Source organism: Lissotriton vulgaris, chromosome 1_1 (genome assembly GCF_964263255.1).
Source record: "Lissotriton vulgaris chromosome 1_1, aLisVul1.2, whole genome shotgun sequence".
Classification (NCBI taxonomy): domain Eukaryota; kingdom Metazoa; phylum Chordata; class Amphibia; order Caudata; family Salamandridae; genus Lissotriton; species Lissotriton vulgaris.
The window spans coordinates 1,386,000,749-1,386,024,452 of NC_141685.1; the positions used below are offsets into that span (position 1 = coordinate 1,386,000,749).

At 44.8% G+C, this 23,704-nt stretch overlaps 1 protein-coding gene across 2 annotated transcripts in view; it reads left to right on the top strand.

Annotated features, from left to right (window-relative positions):
• The window catches only part of CADPS2 (calcium dependent secretion activator 2), a 2,357,592-nt gene that overhangs the window by 674,330 nt on the left and 1,659,558 nt on the right, over positions 1-23,704 (top strand). For both annotated transcript variants that reach the window (XM_086966845.1, XM_086966848.1), the window contains exon 6: positions 14,729-14,850. In XM_086966845.1, coding sequence (XP_086822971.1) covers positions 14,729-14,850 — 122 coding nt within the window. The remainder of the gene's footprint in view (positions 1-14,728; positions 14,851-23,704) is intronic.

Consider the following 23,704-nt stretch of genomic DNA (forward strand, 5'->3'; position numbering starts at 1 on the left):
CAGAGGTACAAAGCAGATTCTGCAAATACATCGGCCACGTCTTTTTTAAACGAATCCTAGTTACTCCCCCCACCCCACCCACACACATTTTAAATTCCTTTTAAAGTACTGGCAGGCAGCATCCTGAGCAGCAGGAACTGTCTCATTTAAAACTGCATGTGAGCGCCTGTCACTCACGCTGTCTGGCAGAGCTGTGGTGACCCCAATATCATCAGAGTTGCAGGTCATATCGTTCTTAGACATGGTGTTCAGGACTAAGGGAAATACTGCTCAGGAAAACACTGCTCGGGAAGTTGAAGCCAGGTCTATCGCTCACGAGCAGTAGCAGTGTCTTTTCATCTACTCTCAAATGAAGCATGGCTTGTACATCATAGCTGCCAATGGTCTTTGGTGGTGCTCGGGTCTGATCACAATCCCTCACCTTCATCACATTCTCAGCAGGTTTTCATCAGGTCAGCTCCTGTAGCAATATACTGCATGGTTTTCCTCAGGTGTGAATCTGCCTTGTACTTGTGAAAGCGAAGGGGACTCTGTGGGATTTCCCCCCAGCATCTGTAATGTCGGCACTGCATTAGTAAGCTTGATCTGACGTTGAGGCTTGAAGCCACAACATGAATGATTCTCCAGTATTAGGGGTGTCTTTCATAGATTCACATGCTTGAATATTCCCCGACGTCGAAGTGGGAGTCCCACGGTACATAAAAAAGCAGTAATATATATATATATATATATATATATATATATATATATATATATATATATATATATATATATATATATATATATATATATATATATATAATATAAAATGTAATACATCTAAAATATAGAAATAAAGTTAAAAGTACCATAGAACTAAAAAAGCCCATTGGAGCCTTAAAGGGAGATTTCACTTTAGTAGCATATCAGTGTCATTGTAATAGTCCACATTTCAGTCAATAAGGCAACAGCACCCTCTAGAACCTTCCCCTCAGAAGCTCAAGCCCTCAGATTTTCTACCGCACGTCGTGTGAAGGGAGTCTCCCTGAGCTCTGATCAGTTTTTCTACTTCTTTTGCTTACTTCAACTTCTTAAGATGTCTTCAACTAAAAAATCTTTATTCAGGCCATGTTCTTCTTGTGGAAAGCTTCGCCTTTTTCATGAGGATCCTCACAGCAGGTGCATTTATTGCCATTACCCGGATCATGAGGTGAGGAACTGCAAGTTTTGAAGGACATTTTCTTCAAAAACTTTGAAAGATAGGGAGGCCCGTCTCCTTCTGTGGCTACAGAAGTTGAAGACTTCGGATAATCCAGCTTCTGATATGGAGAGCATGTCTTCTTTCCATTCTAAGGTCTCTCTTAAACGTGGGTCAGAGACAGAGATGCCTTCTCCTTTCCTGAAGAGGAAGAAGCTCCCCGACGCCTCTAAAACTGTCTCCCAACGGGATCTGCCAGCCTCTACGCCGATGGGACCTGGTTCTCTGGCGTCGCAGTCCCAAGCTGTACCCTTGTCTTCAAAAAACGGGTGCCGGCTCGTCGACGGGCTCGGCGAAGCGTCCGTCGACGACTACGAGATCTGTCGACGCTGTGCCCACCATGATGACGACATGTTCAATGTCGACGAAGACGACGACGTCTACCTCGTCGGCGACACTTCAAGAGGTGAGACCAATCTCCTCCATTGTTAAAATCTTGTTGACGACACTCAAACCTATTTCGTCGATGGCTTTGGCTAAAAAGCACTCATCGACGAAGACTTTGTTGACGTGTTCCTCGACGACGCATCCATCCTCGTCGACTGTCCCATCCTCGTCGACGACAACATCCTCATCGACGGTGACCTCGTCGACGGCAACATCCTCATCGACGGTGCCTTCTACGCCGACAGTACCTCCTTCGTCGACGACTGCCTCGTTGACGGCAAAATCAATGACGACGACCTCCTCTTCGTCGACGACACCGTCGACGGCACGGAAATCTTCATCGATGAAAACAAAAGGGAAACATTGCCTCCGTTGACTGCTTCCAAACATTCATCAACAGGTCCCGCTTTGACAATCCCACCTACAATTGTTTCAACTGCGACCTCGTCGATGGGATCGTCGACGACGCTCCACTCGCTCGCAACTGTACTACTTTCACAGTGGTGACAGCTTCTGTGGTCAAACGCCCAGTTCCACTAAACTTAAGTCCTATTACTAGTGGTGCTAGTCTTCCAGCTCAGCTATTTGAGTCAGCAGAAGAGAACTCCAATGATGGTTCTTATGTGGACGACGTTTTCGTCCTGTGACTAGTCCTTCAGAATTAAATATAAAGTGCCAAGAATAAGAGGACAATGATGAGGAGGACGGGAGTGCTCTTTTTCCTGTCCATGATGATCAGCTTGACACACCTCATGAGGAGCCAATGACTCAAATACCGTTATTTTTGGTGTCCAACCTACAACACGTGCTGGATGGTTACAATCGCAGATTCCCTCCATCTGCGCCCATTTCACCTGCTCCTCGACCTTTGGCACCAGCGCCAGTACCTGTGCAAAGCCAAGGTCACCGGTTCGTCCACAACCGGATACAGATAATGATGACGATGTGCATCAGGACACAGATCAGGATGACTATGACGTCCTCGCGGATTGGGATAACTATAGAGCCCAAACGCTGTCTACTCCACTGACATCGCCCTTGGCTTCCCCACCGGTGGACATCGGAAGTTTCCACAATCTCATGGTGCGTGCTGCCAAGCGTTTCCATTTACCCCTGGACGTGCAGCAACAAAATTGCTTCCTCTATGATTTCAAAGACAAACCTCTAAAGCAGGCCCATACATCCCAATTATTGATTTTATTTGGCAAGAGTGCCTTAAACTTATGGAGCGGCCAAATTCCATCCCTGCCATACTTCCACGTCTTGACAAAAAAATTCAAGGCGCCTGCAGACTCACCAGCATGCTTTGTTTCGCATCCTAAAGTGGACTCTGTCATCACGCAGGCGAAACAGAAGAAGTCGCTTAATCCTTCCACTCCGTTAACTTCTCCTCCAGACCAGGAAGGGTGCCGATTAGACTCTATCAGGAAGAAATTCCCCACCATGGCTGCCACAACGGTCAGAGCAGCCAACTCCCTGGCCATCCTCGGAAGATATGACCGTCAAATGTGATCCGAAATTGCAGCTTTGGTTGCCCAGCTTCCAGATTCCATCCGAGCCGAGGCCCAGACAATTGTCCAGGAAGGAGAGAAGATCTCTTTGGAGATTATTGACTGTGCTGTTGACATTTCTTCAACGGGCTTCAGGCAACTTGCCGGAACTGCTGTTTTAAGACGCCAAGGCTGGCTCAAATCTACGGTGTTTCGGCCTGAAGTACAGGCGAGGGTGCTTGACTTGCCATACGATGGTGATTCCCTTTTTGGCAAGCATGTTGACGATGCTCTGGAATCCATCAAAAAGGACAGGGATACTGCTCGTGCCCTAGGAACCCTCCAATACAGGAAGCAGCCTTTTCGGGGAGCACGTGCCAGAGGCAACTCTTCAAATTTTTATGGCTCCTCCCAGTATCGTGCCTATGGCGACAAGAAGCAGAGATATAATTACCAGTCTCAAAATCGCCAATCCGATTCAAGACCTTATCGGAGAAAAAATAACTACAGAGGTGGTATCACCTCTAAAAAGCAGTGACTTCCCCAGGATAAAGTGTTCTCCGTCTCTGAAAATTGGAGGTTGAATCTCTCAAAACTTCTATAATTGGTCACATATAACTTCGGATCGCTGGGTCCTGGATGTCATCTTAAAGGGACACGTTCTCGAATTTACCAAATTTCCGCCCACCCTCTGTCCCGCCCCCAGCTCATCTGAAAGAATTGTTGGCTCAAGTCAAGATCATGATACAAAAAGGGGCTGTTGAAGTGGTTCCTCGAGTACAACAGGGCAAGGGCTTTTATTCCTGCTTTTTTCTAATCAAGAAAAAGTCGGGAGAGTGGCGCCCCATTCTGGACCTACGAGCCCTCAACCAGTTCATAAAGTCCAAAACTTTTTGGATGTTGACATTACTGGAAATTTTACAGTTCCTCAATCCCGGTGAGTTCCTCTCCAATATCGACCTCCAAGATGCATATTTTCATGTGCCAATACATCACAAACACAGAAAATATCTTCGCTTCACTGTCAGATCGAAGCACTTCCGATTCAAAGTGTTGCCTTTTGGCCTTCGTTCAGCGCCAAGAATTTTCACGAAGATCATGGCTCCGGTCGCAGCTTTCCTTCGCCTGCAGGGCATTCAATTTTACCCTTATTTGGACAATTGTCAGATAAAGGCTCAGACGTGTCAAGCGGCAAGACAACACACTCAGACTTGCCTGCCACTTTTTCGCACCTTGGGCCTTTCCATCAATCAGGAAAAGTCTCATCTCCGCCCATCACAGCAGAGAATCTTTCTAGGAGCCTTGATTGATTCTCGTCTGGCAAAGTTGTTTGTCGCACAGGAGCGACAAGCTCGCATACTCAAGATGGTCGTTTTGCTAAGATCAAAAAGGTCCGTTTCTGTCCAGATGTTGAAATCCTTTCTGGCCATGGCCTCCTCTTGCATACATCTTATTCCGCACTGCAGGCTTCATATGAGAGTCATTCAAGAGGAGTTGGACAAACAATGGAAACAAATCTCGGGGTCATTCAACGACATAATCTACCTTACCCCCCGCATTCAAACAGCATTGGAATGGTGGGCTCACCTTCCAAACATCGCCGCCGGACGGCCCTTCTAGGATACAGCTCCTGCGCTTACCCTCACAACTGACGCCTCCTTAGAGGGTTGGGGGGGCACACCTCGACGGGCTATCAGTCATGGGCAAATGGACTGCAGTTCAATGCGCCATGCATAAATCGCCTAGAACTCTTGGCTATCTTCCTCGCCCTTAAATATTTCCGGATGCTGGTACAAGGCCAATCGCTGCTGGTGCGGACAGATAACACCACCAGCCTGCACTCCCTCAACAAACAGGGAGGTACGAGGTCTCTTCTGCTTTCCAAGCAGGCGCAAGAAATCTGGGAATGGGCGATTCAACATCAGGTCCACCTGACAGCAGTTCACGTGCCGGGTATCTCCAATGCCCTTGCCGACTCTCTCAGCAGATCACAGGAGGACAATCATGAGTGGGAACTCCATTAACCAACTCTGGGGTACATCTTTCGTCAGTGGGGCCAACCACAGATGGATCTGTTTGTGACTCCGACCAACCGCAAATGCCTACGCTTTGCAAGTCAGCATCCCCACAGAGAGTCGAGCGGGAATGCGTTTTTGATCAATTGGTCGAACAAATTCGTTTACGCTTTTCCTCCACTCCCACTCATTCCATGCCTATTGGACAGGATAAGGCTTCAGCCCTGTCACGTCATACTGATTGCGCCCAGGTGGCCACGTCGCCCATGGTTCACGGATCTCCTCCTATTTTCCCAGTGCAATCCGATTCTTCTTCGACCTCTGCCTCACCTGCTCACCATGAACCAGGGACGGATTTGCCATCCGGATCCGGCATATCTCCAACTGCATGCCTGGAACCTGAGCACAATGAGTTCGCACGTTTGAATATTGCTCCGGAGTGCAGGGAAGTGCTGGCTCATGCACGCGCTCCTTCCACCATTAAGACTTATCAATTGAAATGGAAACGTTTTTGTGTCTGGTGTCACAATGAAGCCCTTGATCCGATGCACGGCAAGCCAGAACAAATCCTGCCTTTCTTCCTATCTCTGGCGAAGTCAGGACTCTCTCATTCCACTCTTAAAGTCTTTCTGGCAGCTAAGAATACATTACATGAGAGATGTAGCGCTGTGCAGTGCATGTGCGGGGACCGGATGTGTTGGGTGTATATGTGCTTGCTTGGAGTATATAATACATGAATGGTGAAGAATTATGCAGCGCACACATAGTGAGTGTGTGTGATGGCAGTGCATGTGTTTTGAAACAACACACTCTGGTTAAGGATAGAAAAGCGTCAGTGCTGTACAGTGCTCAAAGATTGAGTGTGTGTGCTGAATACATGTGTACATGTGTGGGAACAATGCATAGAGGTATTAGTGCTGAAACAAAAGTGTGCTATGATTGTACACTCTGTGAGTGTGCCTCTAATGATACATTGTATGGAGGACTCTGTGTTCCATTTCATCAAGCCCAATCCTTTCTGGTAAAAAAAAAATGGGGAGGAGAGAAATCCAGCAGCAAGCATAATGAGATGATGGACATAGTGCTGAAACTTTTCAGACACTCAACCCCAGTCACTATTAGATAGATCTGGGATGAATCCTTCATCGTTCTTTAGCTCACTTCACCACCCCAGTTCAGACCCAGCCATATGCAAATTAGTCCTGACCCTGTTCCTCATGGGAACAGTCCAGCCCAAACTGCCAAACCTGGTTTTCCCTGGACCGGAAACAAGCCTCCTGGGACCGATTTCGGTGTAACACCCCTCTTCAGCCATGCTACCTTGAATCCAGTGGCAGAGTGAGCAAGGAACCCACACCTGGGCATACCCTGCCAACCTAGGGAAAACAAAGTAAACACAATGAGATGATGGACAGAGCGCTGAAACATTTCCTGCACTCACCCCAGTCACTATTAGATCTACGTTGAATCCATTATCATTCTTTAGCTAACTTTGCCACCCAGTTCAGACCCAGCCATATGCAAATAAGTCCTGACCCTGTTCCTCATGGGAACAGTCCTGCCGAAACAGCCAAGGAATCCCCCCAGACATTTTTTGTACTGCTGTATTCCTGTGAGCTTGGCAGGGACACACTGAAGGGAAGGAAGAGACTCCCTTTACATCTCAATAGACTGCTCTTTGATTCAGTGATAGATCACAAGAAAGGATGATAGACAAATCTCCGTAAGGGACATGGGGCTGATAAGAGAATCATTAAGGTTAGGACTGAGGGTCTGGGATTAACCCTTTGATGCACATAACACTATGCCTGACATCCAGGTGTATCCTCTGGTCACTTCCATAAATTGTGTTGTGGACACTCTTCTTCAGAGTCATGGCTGCTGCAACAGACCTCTTTCATGAAGGAAGATGTGAAGAAGTGGTCACTTGAAAAGAAGCAGAACCTTAACATAAAACTTCAAAGTCCCAGACCCTAAATTACATTTGGTGTCTGGAAAAGGACTATAAGAAGGGGAGGTTGAGTCCACAAAAATTGGTTGACTACCAAGCAGCCAGACGTGCTGTGTGAGAAAGTTCTGCACAACTTTTGTATTTGGCCAGGACTGGGGGTTAAGACCTGCTTAGTGAGGGGTCATCATTCAGGGAAACCAAGACCACCTGCCCTGGAGCTTGGTGCACCAACACCTACCTACTTGCCAAGAATGATGTGCCCTGTGAGGAAGATGACCGCTTTGGACAGAGCAAAGTCCAGTGGGGATCCCTACCGTGCACACACCTTGAGGATTCTACTGAGCACCCATCGTGCCATCACCTCTGTGCAGGACTGTTTTCAGAACAGAGAGGGCCGCCGTAGACTGAGCCGAGTGTTGAGCACTGTGCAGATTTTGCTATACTTGTATCGCTGTGCTGAGGTTACCTCGGTATGCCAGAGGGGGCCACCAGTAAAGTGTTTCCAAGAGTGTCCAGACTTGTGACTTACCGGGCTGGGGCACAGCTGCTGGAGCCTGAGCCCATATCACCACATTCTGTGGAAATCCCATAGGCCAGAAGGGGCTGTCGGTACCAACGTTGCCAAACGATTCAGGCTGCTGTCTGAAGGAGAGGCAGAGGCTACGACATGCCGATTGGACCTGTAATGCAAGGGAACTGCCCCCAACTCACCACAGAGGGCTGCCGGCGACATTGTGGTCAATGTTGCATCCTTTTTTACTCCAGTTGGAAGATGAAGAAAGAATTCCCTACCTCCTTTGAACAAAGTCAACTTACTGCTTCTTTACAAGAAGGGATCTGCTCTGTCAACTGAGAGACCTCCTGCACACCACTTTGGAGACAGATCCTGTGCTCACAGGTGCTGCGGAAAGGGCCGAGAGCAGTCTGACCTCTCCACGTGGAGCACGACTCATCAGTGTGCGTTTGAAGGTGCCGGCTACCATGCTAAACTCTTCTGTGAAGTGAGAGCTGGTAAGATGAGAGCTGGGCCAGTTGGGCCCCGGGGGAATGGCTTTAAACGATGCTGCAGCACCATAGATACTTTTTACTAAGGTCCTAAAAGGTCATAAGGGAGAACTCTTGAGTAAAACCTAATAAATTGCCTTCTCTGATGTAATCACCAGTGAATGTGGAATAATCCTGGGAACATTGCACGAAGGAGAGTGGGACATGGATTTGCCTCACAAATATTCGAGCACCAACGTCAAAGGGATTTTGTTATTGTATTTTAACCCCTCCCCTGCTGATGACGGAACCGCTCCGTCTTCAGCTGCGGTGGTGCTGTGCTGATGATGGAGCGGTTCCGTCATGGCCCGCCCGACGCTCCTGCGCGGCGCGATTTCCGCGCCTGCGCTGAGCGTTCTATTGAGCGGCCATGACGTAACCGCTCCGTCATAAGCACAGCGCAACCAACGCTGGTGACGGAGCTGTTCCGTCACCAGCCTGCGCCCGCCGCATTTCCGCCCCGCCCCCTTAGCACTGCGGCGGAATAGCCGCCGCAGTGAAGGGGTTAATGTTGCAGTTCATTGCCTGTGTAGAGTTAAAAATAAAATACTTGTTCCTATAAAAGCAATTATTTGGCTGAACATTGATTTATTGTTCATACTGTTTGCACTTTTGAGTTATGAGTTGTGTTCCCTAACCTGTGCCTACACCCTCCCTGAGAGAGCAATAACTGCCCGCCCACAGCTACAACAGAGATTCAAGTGCAGAAGGGGTACTTGGAAGGTCAGACCCTAGGACATCAGGATTAAATGGCCTGAACCACCACGGTTGGGTCCAGTATCCCCTGCATGCCCCCTGGCCTTCTGAAAGAGGTTCTGACAGAAGATATTACATAACCTCGGTAACAGTGATGTCTTCTAAGCAGGATTACTTTAATTGGCACTGACCATCTGTTTCTGAGCCCTGTGACTAGCCTTAACCTGACTAAAAGACTCCCTTTGTATTGCTGTTCAGAAATGTACGCTGTCCAGTAGCTGGGAAAGAAGGCCTGTATTGAAAAGCATTAGCTCAACAGGATGTTTCTTCCTTTGCAGGTATGTGGTTGTATCTCTATAGAAAGTTTATTCACAACTTTCGGAAAATAGGATGTCTAAAAAAATAAAACTTTGGTTGATTCCCATTTCTGTTTTGCCTTTCCTGGCAAACTCTGTATGGAGGATCATTGAGAGTGGTGGTTGGCAGTCCTGTTTCCGTGTTATCGGACTTTTACGTCGTGTTTTTCCATTCTTGCCTGATAACTACAGGAAAACACTTGTCCAGACCCTAGTGATCAGTAGACTTGACTACTGTAATGGCCTGTTCATCTCGGCCAATGAGGAACAACTAAATAGACTACAAGTGGTCCAGAATATCGCGGCGAGACTTGTTCTCAACGCCCAGCCTAGGATTCCCTCACGCCCCCTTCTGGCCAAACTTCACTGGTTGCCGGTTAGGCAACGTGTGAAATTTAAAATCTGTTGCACCATACATAGGTGTTTGTTTGGTACTGGCCCAAAATATCTGAATGAAAAATTCAACCTCTACAGTCCAGGACGCTCCCTGCGTTCCAGTAGTCAGCAGCTACTTCAGGTTCCAAGGGTCAGGAGAGCTAGACAGGGAGGTCGAGCTCTCTCCTACAAAGGCCCCATTCTTTGGAACTCACTCCCTCCCACTCTGCAACAAACTACTAATTTTCAGTCCCTCAGGAAGTCTCTAAAAACCCATTTATTTTCTACACCCTAAATATCAGCCACTTCACAGTGTATAATTTTGATTAGGCTCCTCTGGTACAAGCGCAAGCGCGGAGATACCCCTTCGGGGGTCGAGTCCTGCGCTATATAAGAATATAAATAAATAAATAAATACATAAATAAATGTGTAATGTCAGTTTCCGGAATCGTGCTGGAGCTAAATGGGATATTATCAGGAGGGGAGTGGTCATTCAGTTCTCCCAAAAGGGCAACACACTCATGAAACTTGTCTGGCCCATTACTCTCCACAGCACTCATGATTTCTTCAAACCATACAACACTCAGGCTCCCTGCTATCTCGGATTCTAAGTTTTGTTGGAAACAAGATTTTGTAATATATTCCTCTGTCAATTTTGTGGATTGTCTTTTTGGGTAATTCATAGGTTGTAATAAAACCTTTTCACAAACTATTGGGGTATCTCTCTCTATTTCACAGTACAGTGGGTAATGGTCACTTCCTTTGTGTTTAATTACCTTAAACATTTTTACTAGGCCAAAGTTCCAGACATGTACAAAGAGATAGTCTATAGGGTACAATTGATTGCCCCTTCGAAATGTTTGTTCTGCTGGTCTGTCAAGTTCTGATCTGCCATTCAAACAACTAGTTCATGCGACCCTAGAAATTTCCCTAGCTCTTCGTCTTGTCTATTCATTTTACAACTGGGAAAAAGGGCTGGGGCTATCCAGGGTTCCAATTTTTCAGGATCTAATTTATGGTTAAAATCTCCAGTGATAATTATGAAATCGCTCCCATATTTATCATTTAAGGATATCAAGTCGATTTTAAAAAATCCCATTTCTTTTATATAATCTTCTTGGGTACACCACTGCACATATATGTTGACCGTAATAACATATTCATGTTGCCTTCCCTGTTCCTGTAGGCGTACCTCGCTGGCCAACATCCATTTACAAGAGGTGTTTATCAAGGATGCCTTATTTATTGTTTTTGTGGAGATTACAGTCCTGATTCCGCCAGATGGGCGACCAAATCAGGCTCTCGTAGCCGCTTTAGAAATCTGAGTAAAGCCTTCAACTATCGGGGTACTTTCACATAGCCAAGTCTCTTGCAGACGGATAATATCAGCCTGTCGTGAAATATTTTTTACACATTCCATCTTTGTTTGCTCTTTTAATCCATTAATATTCCACAAAATTATTCTTATACTATGCGACAACCCATTTCCCTTGTCAATTTCGCTAAGATGGCCAGACTCATCTACTGCCTACCAAGATTCATTTAGTTCTCTGTTATCGGTACTCCAGTTTCCCCAGTTCTTATCCAACTCACGGTTTTCAACAATGATTTTAATTTCCTTTCTTATTCCACATGCCCCTGTTATTATTCTAGCTTGTCTTTTCCCCAATCCTGCCCGACAATTCAGGAAAGTACTATCTGGTTGGATTGCTTTTCTTCTTTCCACCTCTGTGATTAATCTTATTCCTTCCTTTAATATCTATTTTTAGGCATTACTTATTGCAGATCTAATCATCCCTGAATATACTTCAACTTTTGTCAATTCCTTCCCTTTACTACTAGATAAAAATCCAAACTGCCTTAAATCCTTTGATTTAATTTTACATAGACTTGGGCACTTTGCAAAGGAAAATAATGGTTGCAAGCGATTTAATGGTGTAACTTTCCTTAGTTTTTTCCTGCCCATCGGTACATCCTGGGGTTCAAAGTATAACCACTTTTTACCATTTGGTTCTATAACTCTCTGATCGCTAATTTTTTCTATGCTTATATTTCTATTTGGGCCTGATATCTTAGCACCCACTTTCCCTATACCTTTTGGGTTCCATTACACATCTTTTATGTTTGCCTTTTTTTCAATTCTTTCCTCCTCCCTTACTTCTTCCGGGGATGTTTTTTGTTGGAACCTTTTTTCCCTTATTTCTTTCCATCTTACTTCTTGAGCACTTTCTTGCGAGCTCCCTTTCTTCTTCTCCCTTTCTTCCTTGGTAGCTATAGAAATATCTCTACTTACTGTTCTCACCTGTGGTGCCAGTGGTTTATCTTCTTTACACTTTACTTTTTTACTGCCTGTTTGTTTCCTTTTAAACTTTCCTGGGTACTGGGTAAATTTCCTTGCAGGGTATCTAAACTTTTGCCACCTATAGCTCCATTGTTCATTCCTTCTCCTAATTAGCATAGGTTGTTTTGATATGTACACATCCTGGTCCTGCTTTGATAGATCCAATGCCTTGGTTCCTCCTGTGCCCCCTCCGGTAGGAGTGTCTGGCACCGGTCTAACCACTGATAGCATTAAGCACCTAATACCCTGTAGTTCACCCACCATAAGCTTTAGACTCTTTTCTTGTTCCTTTAATATTTTATTTTTTGAAAGCGCAACTTCTAACCGGCCTACAGGTTCTTTTGTAACATTAAAATAATGTCCAACATTGAAGCGGATGGAGTTGCTGTCAAGTCTAAGTTCTCAGTGTTATTACGTAACATATCTTCCATAGACTTTGAGACACCATTTGTCCATTGGCCCAAGCTTTTATCCGTAATTGATCTTTCCTCCCCAACACTGCTAACATTCTGAGCTTGGCACTCTTTTGAAGACTTCTCCTCGTACTCTCCATCTCCAGTATCAATCATAGAGCAGATCCTGGGCGATGATGAAAGTCTAGGTTCCAAATTAATGTTTATCTGGCTTAAATCACGATGCATAGAAAATGAATCTTCTATACATTCAACAACTTTCTCATTTATTTCCTGAGGTAAGGCTAGGTCCTTCTCTACGTCTTGAACTTTGTTGGGGGTATGTTTCTTGCTAAAGTGTTTTCCCACAAAGTCTTTTATTGATCTAGATACTGGGTTGCTTCCTTTCCTGCTCCTGTGCGGTGTGTTCGGTGTGTTTCTTCATTAATCCTTTAGTTCGCCCCTCCTCTCATTCACTTCCTCCAAAATCGCCACGGGGGTTAACTCGCTTGTCTCGTTATTTGTAGACTGGGAATCTTTTCTTATTTTATTGTTTCTTGTCTTTTTAGGGGCCATACTACAGTCGCGATCAAGTCTGATATATCTTTAAACTTTGAGCTTTTAGATTTTGGTTTTATGACTTTTCATAATACTCTCATAATCTTAACCTTCCTGGAAGGATACCAGTCCCGCTTCAGAGATGGGAGTGGTTAAGAGCTACAGATAAGCTGTGCGTCACAGATTGGTCCCACATGTATGGTTTCATTCAAGCCAGAGTTTCCCTGGAAGTATGGAAGGGTGGAGGACTCATTTTGTAGCAGTGTAGCAGTTTTAAAAGTACTACAAAGCTCCCTGTATATTCAGCAGTTTTTGTGCAAAAATAAAAGTGTCAAGATAACTCTGGTGATTAATGTACCTGCTGTAGAGACATGCAAGTTTTGTCTATGTGCAGTTTTGACTCATCTAAGGTAGCACAGAGGGTTATTTAGCCTGCTGCAAAGAAAGTGCATCATGCCTATCAAAGAATAATATTTTAAGTGCATAGCTCAATTGGTTACTGTTTTGTCACAGAGATCATTTTATTACTGTGTTGTTTATCAGTTACAATCGTAATCTAGCACAATGAGCTATGGACAGCCATCAAAGAGCTGCTTGCAAGATGCATGCAAACTGCATGATACAGGTTAGAAAGTTATGCTTTCTCCCAGTCTTTCATTATCATGATGTTGCTAAAAAGTTTTTACTTATTAGAGTCAACCCTAGCTATTGTATTGTATTCGGAATTCTGAGTGTGTGCTTCTCCAGACCAAGCACTCTTGAAAAATGTTGACCAGTATGGATGACATGTGAATTCTACACCTTGTAGTCTCCTTTCCCCTACATAACATATCTGATTTACACATGTATGTTTCATTGTCTCTGTATGTGTGTGTGATGTAAAGTGCTCCGACACCCTACACTGTTATGAGAGGTGCTATAAAAAATAAAATACATGTGAGAGAGGGGCTATGGAGAGAAGAGAGGCACTGTTGGAGGTTGATATTGAGGGAATCATTGAAGAGACCCAACAAAGAATGTTGTATCCTGGTGCACAGCAAGATCATAATTTACTATGCTTTAAAAGCTACTACAATTGAATATATAATGACAAATGTGCTACAGAATGCACCATTTCCCCCCACATTTTCTTGGGGTAGAACCCTCCCCACACCCTTCTTTGTAGGGGACAGGTTAGCTTGCTACACTCTTTATGCACAACACGCGGACTAATGATAACATTTTCCAGGGTTGCTTTAGTTTTCCAGACCGGCCCTGGTTTCATTGACTTGCATACAGCACAATCAAAAGGAGAGCCACAAGTGTCAATTAATTTATTCTTTGGTTGCTAATGTCTTGTGCTTGACTGTGAGTAATACATGCATTTATTGTCCTAAAGATTGCATCCCTCTCCTATTAATTCTCTGCCACAGGATAATTGAATACTGTGCAGATATTCATGGGCATACAATAGTGCACCTTAAACTCCAATCTTGGTACCATTATTCGTACAAAAATACTTCAAGTCAACCAGCTGGCTTACCATTTGGTACCTCAACAGTGTGTTCAGATCAGGCTACAGCCACACACAGCCTACAACAGTCCACTTTAAACACAACTCCTAGCACCATCGTGCCATAGTACACTTCAATTTATACAGAAATAGAAAACATATGAATAATGGTTACCTATGTTGTGTATTATAGCTTTATGTATATATTTGTAATAACATAAATGCACTCACTTTTCCAAATAACTTCAAAATAATGTCCTTGATCCTTATCATTAGCAGCCTGCTGCCCCAGCATTCCACTTTCCCTTTGTAGTTGGGTTGACCACTTCTTGTTGTAAAATCTCTGACCCACACACCCCTAACATTAATCAATCATTTTCTTTTCCATCACAGATCGTTGTCATGGAAGTACAGGGTCTGAAATCGGTGGCTCCTAATCGAATTGTATACTGCACCATGGAAGTGGAAGGTGGAGAAAAGCTACAGACAGACCAGGCGGAAGCCTCAAGACCACAGTGAGTAATTCCTGTCTTTCATTGGATTGCGTATCATCTTATTGTATCAGTAGCACACCGTGTTGTCTATGTGATTATATTTTAAGTATAGAATGGGAGGGTTGACTTGTTACAAGCAACAATTAATCCATTGCTTATTATGAAGGGCATATGGGTATGCATTTCTATCAATGGAGAGTTGAAGAATTAGAATTTGTCGCATTGAAGGATGATGATGATGAATTAGCATTTGTCTCTGGAGTGTGGAATAGGAGGTTTTAGGCAGGGAATTGATGCAGTGATCAATTGTCTAGTTGCCAAATTAATTGATGATGTTAGTATAGTCTATGACCTTGGCTGATGTGATGAGCTTACCTGCACGTTGTGCAGAGGGATTTCAGTAGCATGCAGTCATCATTTGTTTTACTTGGTCACCTAAGGCTCAATCACTAATTATTGGCTGGGCAGGTAGCTCAGGAGATATGATAATGGTGCCATAAAAATGCTCAGGCATAGTAAATAAACTATCACTGATATACTTCTACAAATGTGGTAAAACAAAATATATCTGTGCAATAGTTTTTTCTATTGTTGATATTCAGTTGTAAACTGAGTATCTCCAGTCCTTAAAGATATGCACTTTTGTTTTGCTATTTAAATCCGAGGACTCTGTGTTGCAAATATACCCCCACTGAAATTATGCATGTTGCAAGAATGGGTGCCCCCCCCCCAATTATATAGCATCTTCCTCTGCAGGCAGCCATGCACAGGAAGTTATTGAGGCGGCCATTGAGAGTGCAAGAGTGTCAGCACCCACCAGTGAATAAAGGATGGGCCTACTTCTGTGCTAGCACTACTCCACTGAACACATTCTCTTATCAGCAATCTGCATACATACAATGTAAGTTAAACATTTCTAGCTACTTATTGCTGTTTGATGTACTGCATCATTGCCATACACCCAGAGCCTTACAACTAGTAAAATACTGTAGAGAATTGGAAGTACTGGTGTAGGGTCTGAGAACCCACCCCAAATAGTAATTCTTGTGTGAGTGAACCACTTAAGTCACTAAATATACCCGTGCTTAACCCTCTAGTAGTTTGACACCAAAAAGTTAGGCTTTATTTAGAGACAATGTGTAAAGTATGTTTGCAATACTCAAACAATAATAAAGTTAAAACACAATGCAAGAAAAATCCCAAATAAGTCTTCCTTCTTGCCGACTGCCGCTCCACCAATCCGGACCGTCCCTCTGCTGTTCCTGCCTCCTGGTCAGGTTGCTCTGACATCAGTGTTTTGCAGCACGGCCGCACGGCCCTGAAATGGTAACCCTAGCCAGCAGAGACCTCCCCCGGCTTGGTGGTGCTTGGAGTGGATTACATCAATGTTTGCAACATGGCTGCACAGCCCTGAGACAGTGTTCTAAGCCGGCATATACCTGGCGGTGCTTGGTGGTGCTTGGAGGTGCTTCGAGTGGAGGCACTGGGCGGTTTTTGTTTTGACTTCAAGGAGATTTCTGTCCCTTCCTGTCCTTATCCAGCCCAGTCCGAAGATGCATGCAAGGCTTAGCGTGTCAGCCCAAGTGATTCGTGGTTGGGGCAGCTGTTGTTGGTCATCCACCAGGGGCTCCTCTCCTCCTTGAGTCCTATCCCCTCGTAGGTTTGGCTGTGTGATGCTCCTAGGTTTTAGCTGGCCAACTGTCGACCTACTTACCAATTAGAACCTAGGGAGGCACACAGATACCAAGGTGCCCCAAGCCCAGAGGTAAAATCCTTCCTCTAGACCTGAACATCCATTCTTCAGTACCTACACCTATATTGTGGATGAAGAGGACAACCAATGTGAATACAAAAGGGGGTTTAAAACGGTCTCTCAAGGAACGCAAAGAAACTTTGTAGTAAGTGGATGAGGCGCAGCAGTTGGGGCGTGTTCAAGAAGGAGGTAAGTACAACTTTTGGTCACCTTCTTACCATTGGTTCAGTAATGAATAGCTCCTCTTGCTCACCACCTCCGGTGCTTAGCTGTAAGAGAGCCCTTCCCAATGCTCCAAAATGTAGATCACAAGGAGAGACTTTGTAAAAGAAGGAAAACAGGAGGGAAGAAGTTGTCTGGTCAACCCGATGAAAGTGCTCTATCAAATGTGAAGCTCCACGCTCATCTCTTGTTACCTCAATAAAGAAATTTGTCCATAAACATTTTTAATAATGGAGTCCAACCATCATTGGTGGAGGAGATCAAGATACCCCATGAGCTGCCCAGTGCATCAGACTTAGCAGCAGATATATTGTGCACAGCAATGGATGAAGAGCAAATAGCCAACCTTTCGGTATCTTCTTCTCAGGCTATACGTGCGACTGCAAGCAAGGGCTCAAGACTGTCTTCTTCACCCCGGTTAGATATCTCTTTGTCACCTTCCCGTTCCAATGATTCTGAACTCTCCCAGCAGACTTGCAGAGAAGATCAACTGAATTGAGCTATTTCATCACCATATAAGGCTCCTCTGGTCGGGGAACCAAGCTCTACTCTTGGATCCCAGGGAAGGTCCATAACAATTCAGTCTACCACTTCGTCATCTTTGTTGGAAGTAATGCTTCTTATCTCGACCACTCTACATGGGATCTTGGAAGCGCTGGTGTCAATAAGGTCAAATCAAGTGGACCAATCAGAATTTTTGAAAGACGTTCGACATGAACTACAGCATTTAAAAAAATAATGTGGGCTAAACCTTGATCACTCAGCCACCCACTGCAATAACGGTCACAGAGTCTTGGGGGGCCTATAATGCTATTTCATGGAAAATTTAAGGTCAATTAATCCCTTTGGTGCTCAGGATGGCTGGGAGCCATCCTGAGCCAAAGTGCTCGTGTGCTCAGAACGGCTCCCGGTCGTCTTCGCACTTGGCACAGGAAATCCATCTGGTGCAGGCACCTGAGGGACTTCCTTTTCTTCCCTACAGCCTCGGGAGCTGTGGAAGAGCTTCCCCAGCTCCTGAGTCTCTCCCACTGGTTTCTGTGAAATGACAATCGGCTCAAACGTCGCTAGAAACCAAAACTGAAATGAGTCTTTAGGCTCATTTCAGTTTCACTTTCTATGTACTCAGGGAGCTATCTCAGCCCCCGAATACGTAGATAGAAGGGAGAGGTATCATTGGAAAGGGGAGAATGGTACCTCTCCCTAGTGGATCCCAGGAGGGTGATCCCCAAGCATGGATCCACCCACTAGACACCAGGGAGGGGGGAGCAGCCCCTTGGGCATGGGCCTTTACTCTCCGCTCAAATATTTTTGGGCAGTACAGTCTTTCTCTCCCCCCCATCCCCCCCCGGGCAGAAGCTCCACTAGAATCAATTGATTTTTTTTGTGTTGGGGTGAGGACTGCCCAAAATGGACCATAACTATGCCCACACCCCCAGATTAATTCCAGTCTTTCTGCCCCCGTAATAGGCCCCAATCTGACCCCGGGGGGTAGAAAGTCCACTAGAAGCCAGTGATTTTTTTTAAACTTGATTTAGGATGGGGACTGCCCAAGATGTGCATGCCAATGCCCCCACCCTCAGCAAATTTCCAGTCTTTCTGCCCCCCTGGGAGGCAGATGGGGGCAATAGCCTCTTATCTGCCTCCCCTCGCCCCCCGTATCAGGGTATATTTTTTTCAAAATTCCGGGTTGGGGGCTGCCCAGAATGGGCATGCCAAATCCCCTACCCCCTCAAAATGCCACAATATATCTGCCCCCCCCCCCCCCCACCCCCCGGAGGCCGATGGGGGCAGTAGAGCAGAGAACCCACTAGGCGCCAGCGATTATGCTGGCTTTGTCATACGTGCGGGTGGGGGCTGCCCAGGATGGGCATACTAATGACCCCATCCCCAAAAATAGCTACAGTCCTTATAGCCCCCTTGGAGGCATATCAGGGCAACCCCGCCCCCTTAGTCCCACCCCAAGGGTGTCAGCCCACTAGGCACTAACTTTTTTGTCGCAATGTGCCTACCTGTGGATTTTGGGCCCTAGGGCAGCCGGTACATATAGAAACCTAACAAACCTCTACATTTTGGGAAACTAGACATCCAGGGGAATCCAGTATGGGGTGACTTGTGTGGCTCTCGTCAGGTTCTGTTACTCAGAATCCCTTGCAAACCTCAAACTTTGTAAAAAAAAAAACATTTTCTTCACATGTCTGTAATGGAAAGTTCTAGAATCTGCATGGATCCACAAAGTTCCATGCATCCCGCATTCTCCAAAGTCTCCCGATAAAAATGGTACCTTACTTGTGTGGGTGGTCCAAGTACCCAGGGCAGGGAAGGGGCCAAACGTATTGTAGAGACATCACAGTTACCTATCACAAAATGACCTAGTTTGGCAAAGGGGGAACCTGGGTTTTTGGCCCGTGCTCGGCAGTCATCTAGGGAAACCTATCAAACTCACACATTTCTGAAAACTAGATACCCTGGGGAGTCCAGGGAGGTATGGCTTGCATAGATCCCCAACGTTTCCCTGCCCAGAATCCCCTGCAAACCTGAAAGTTAAATGCTCCTTCCTGCATATACTTATGGACTGGGTCTTTTATCTTGCAATTCAAATTACGTTTTTTAAGACCTCTATTTTTTAAATATGAGGTTCTCCATAGGAGGAAAGCTGTGGAGTTGTTACCAGAAAGATGTTACTTAGATGTGAGAGTTGGAATTGCTCAGTTTTTATGGTCTGTTAAACAGAGTTTTAATGATTAATTGTTTGTGTTTTAATGTGTGTAGGGGGTGTTGGGTAGTTAGGATGGGGCCCTTTTTGGTTTTAATCTTCACTTTAGGTTTTATGTTGTATGGACAATTGTCTAAATACATTTGTTTTTCTATCTACCCAAACCATTTTAGAAAACAGAGGGTAGTTTAATAAATAAAATGACACCAAAGCAACAAAAATCCAACAAGTAGAACAGGAGATTTTATTTTATTAAAGTTTTCAATTAAAAGTAGTGTTAAACAGCAAATGCACCATCTGTAGTTATTTGGTTACGCATAAAGGGTCAAAGTCAAAAGTTAAAACAAGCCATGATGGATCACCAGTCAGATATTGGGACCAGAGTCTCCCAATAGAAAGTTGACCTTCTGACTTAGAAACTTTTATAGGAAAAAGTGGTTGTCTATGAGTTGTCAGGCAAAGCTGCAAGCTTGATATAAAGCAACGCTCAACAGTGGTGGGTTGTTGAAGAGCAAAGTCTCGGTGCGGTCATCGATGAATGCGAGAAAGCTCCAAACAAGTGAAGTCCATGCCCAGGAAAGCCTCAACATAGATCAGTTACTACTCTGTGTCTGCTCTGATGAAGCTCTATATGTTCACACTTACAATCTTTTCTGAAAGGCGGATCTTCTTTATCAGCAATATGAGATCCATTTGCGATTCAATGGCTGTTGCTTCAAATTAGATCCTAGTCTACGTCAGTACTTCAGGCAGAAATGGCAAACAGTTTCTAAGTTGCACTTTCTGCAGTTTTTGGGACAGGAAGATTGCACTTCAACACCAGCCAAGGGTCTAGAACCTGCGTTCTCCACTTGGGTGTTAAGACTCACTCCAGCAGGGGCCAGCAGCAGGATTTTAGGCAGAACCAATTGGATCTCGAAGGTTGCAGAAAGAGAGGCCTCTGGAAGCTTGTTGTGTCCCTAAAGGTCAAACAGGCGGTCCATCAACTGACCATTGGAGCCACTTCTGGGGTCAAGGCAAGTAGGTCCAGTCTTCCTTCAGGTTCTTCAGCCAGCAGGGCAGTCCTCCTCCTGATTTTTGACAGGTCCAGTGGTGTTCTGAAGAGAGGTCTGTTAAGTCCACTACCATGTCTAGTCCCAATCTGTGGGTTGAGGGCAGGCATTTCCTCCAACTCTGAACCATTTCAGGTTAGTTCCTCTACTCCCAAAGAGCTTGGTGCCAATCTGACTAGAGAGACAAAGGAGAGGCAGCCCTAGGGGTGGGCTTCATTTGCCAGTGACAAGATAGGCATTGATTAAAGCTCAGGAAGGGGCTGGGTACAGCCCACCTGGCCATCTAGTCAAGGGAGAAGTCCCACATTTCCCACACCCATATCACTTTGTCCACTATCTGGGAGCAATACACATGTCACTATAGGGGAGTCATCAGGGGTCAGGTGACAGTGGGATCCTGACAGGAAAGCTTTTTATTTTACGCAGAAAAATGACAACTTTCTAAAAGTATAGTTTTCAAAATAGTAATTTGAAATCCAACTTGCATGTTATGTACAATTTTAAACTACTATTGAATGAGTCTTTGAACCTGTTTTTGCTTGCTGGGCGCTTACGTACTACATACAGCAATCTATTAATTTGAGAAGACTTATAGGAGGGAGATTGAGACATCTTTGTATTTTGTGTATTATGGCCGATTTTATGATTGCATGCACTGAATTTCTTTCCTGTGTCAGTTTTAATGAATTGTCTTTCTTATGATATGATTATTTACTGTTTTATGGTAATTATTGTAATTTCTTCTAGCCACTTTAATTGTTAGTTTAAACAAATAAAGTACTTTTCATTGATTGAGACTTAAAACAATTTTTCTAGCTACTCCCAAACTGAATTTAGTATTTATTAAAGGTAATGATGTAAATCAGTGTTAACCTATGGGGGAGCCAGCCTTGCCACAGTAGAAAACAACTTAGGAGGTTTTTCACTTACAGGACATGTGAAACCTTAAATCTAGATGTCCTTCTTTTAAATGCTATGTGCCTTGCCTTTCTGAGCTTATAAGGCCTACTTGAGGTGCAATTTATGAGTATTAAAATGGTGGGGTTAGGCCTGGCAAAATTTTAATCTTGCGAGATCAAGATGGCAGTATAAAACAGGAAACGCATGCTGCAGTGGCAAGCCTGGAGACCTGGTTGACATGCAGCTGCGGTGGGTGTCACTATTAGTGCTGAAGCCCACTGGTAGCATATAATATACTGCCCCTGGGTATATGTAATACCATATACTAGGGACTTGTAAGTAAATTAACTACGTCACTCAGGTATGTACCAGCTTTACAATATTTAAAGAGGGGAGCACAAACTCTTCAACATTGGATAGGAGGGGTAAAGTGCACAGAGGTCTACAGCCGCCTCTTCCCTCACCATATGTAAATCACCATTATCATGCCTAGTGTGCGGGGGTGGCCTGTTTCCAGTGCTTGTATTGAACCTGAGAGAAATGTCCCTGTTGTTTCCAACCAGCATCTTTCATCTCAAAAACACTTAAATTACACTCTGAGGAAGAAGCTATTCTTATCCAAAGGCCGTAGGCATTATTACTGCACTAAAAGCCATCCCACTCTTTCTCAGGCTTAGTACACTAAAGCTAGAACAATTTATGCAGAAAGTTAAGGAAGGTCACCTCCTTCATGTCATTTAAGAGTCCAATTCAAAGAAGTATCTACCTGACCTGTCACACATTCCCTTGTGATTACTAGTTTCCCCTCTTGTAATTCTGGTGTAAATTGGCAACTTCAATTTCCCTTTGACTTTTACTGCCTGTGCTTCATATTATCTTAGTGCTAAAACCTACCTACTCCTTTTTCCCCCCTACAAACAAGTTCTACACTGCTAGAGCATTGGCACTGCAATAAGCCACTGGCTTTGTTTCGCTTTGACTAATATGATACCTGAATCCTCACACAGACTTACATGTATATAAAATTAAGAACTACAACATTTCATGTTGTCTGATGCTTCCCATCATATAGATATAAGATAATGTATTTTAATCCTTATGTTTCCCTTGTGATGTGCAATAGATTTTAAAAGTTCCCTTCGTATGAATCTAACAGGATGTGTCGTATGCCTCAGGTCATTGATGTGATGCATTTGTTTTTCCCACTGAAAGCCCTCTGACATTCTATGGGATAAAATCCTCACTGTACAAAAAAAGCAAATGAGTCAGTAAGTCATGATGTAACACTACACCCCACCTGCGCCAGAAGTGTTCAGTGGCCTGCCCTGTTTAGATTTGGCGTCAGCTTGTCAGATGCTCTGTACCTTCTCATAGGTACAGCGAGACCCTCGCCTTTACAAGACTAAGGGCCTGATTATGAGTTTGGCAGTCTTGGAGAGGGCCACCAAACCAGTGCCCACTCCAAGACCACCAAACTCAACCACCGGCCACCTGCCAAATTAGGATTTTTCTCCTGGTCTGGCGGGAAGTCCCACGGAAGTACCTATTAGAAAGTTGCTGCAATGGGAGTGCCAAATCCCATTCCTGCACAGCATTGACTATAAAGTCCATGCCATGCAGGAACAGGGGGCATGCATATGGGGGGGACACACCATGTGCCCCCCTTGCATGCATCCCCATGCCTTGAGGCAACATGGGGCCCTGTACTGCCCCCTTTGTTTCCTCACCACCACCCTTTTCATGGCAGGCTCACCGCAATGAAAAGGGTGGAGGTGAGGAATCTCGTAATATGCTTTGTGGTGCCACAGTGACACAGCCAGCATATTGCGGCCTCACACCGCTGAGAGATCCCCGATCCCCGGTAGTTGCACCCGTCCATTGGGGGTCCGACTGCCAAACTCGTAATAGGGTGGTAAAACTGCTGGTGCCGTAGTGCCCGTACCACCACCGTGGCTGCGCACAATCAGGCCCTTATTCTTTGGGTACCCTTTATCCAGTCAGCATTATCACTCTCATTTTTTTTCTTTATTGTTCTTTTCAACAATAATTGCAAATACATTGACATTAGTGCAACTTTTATGCTATTAAGTATGGTGCAACATCACCATGTCAAGCATAAAAGGAGAAATAAACCCAGTTATGCACAATCACAATCGACCCGTTCGTAATGCAATAATAATTCTGAGAAGTCCCATGTCTTCATGAAAGGAGGATAAGGTGTGACCTTGTACGATG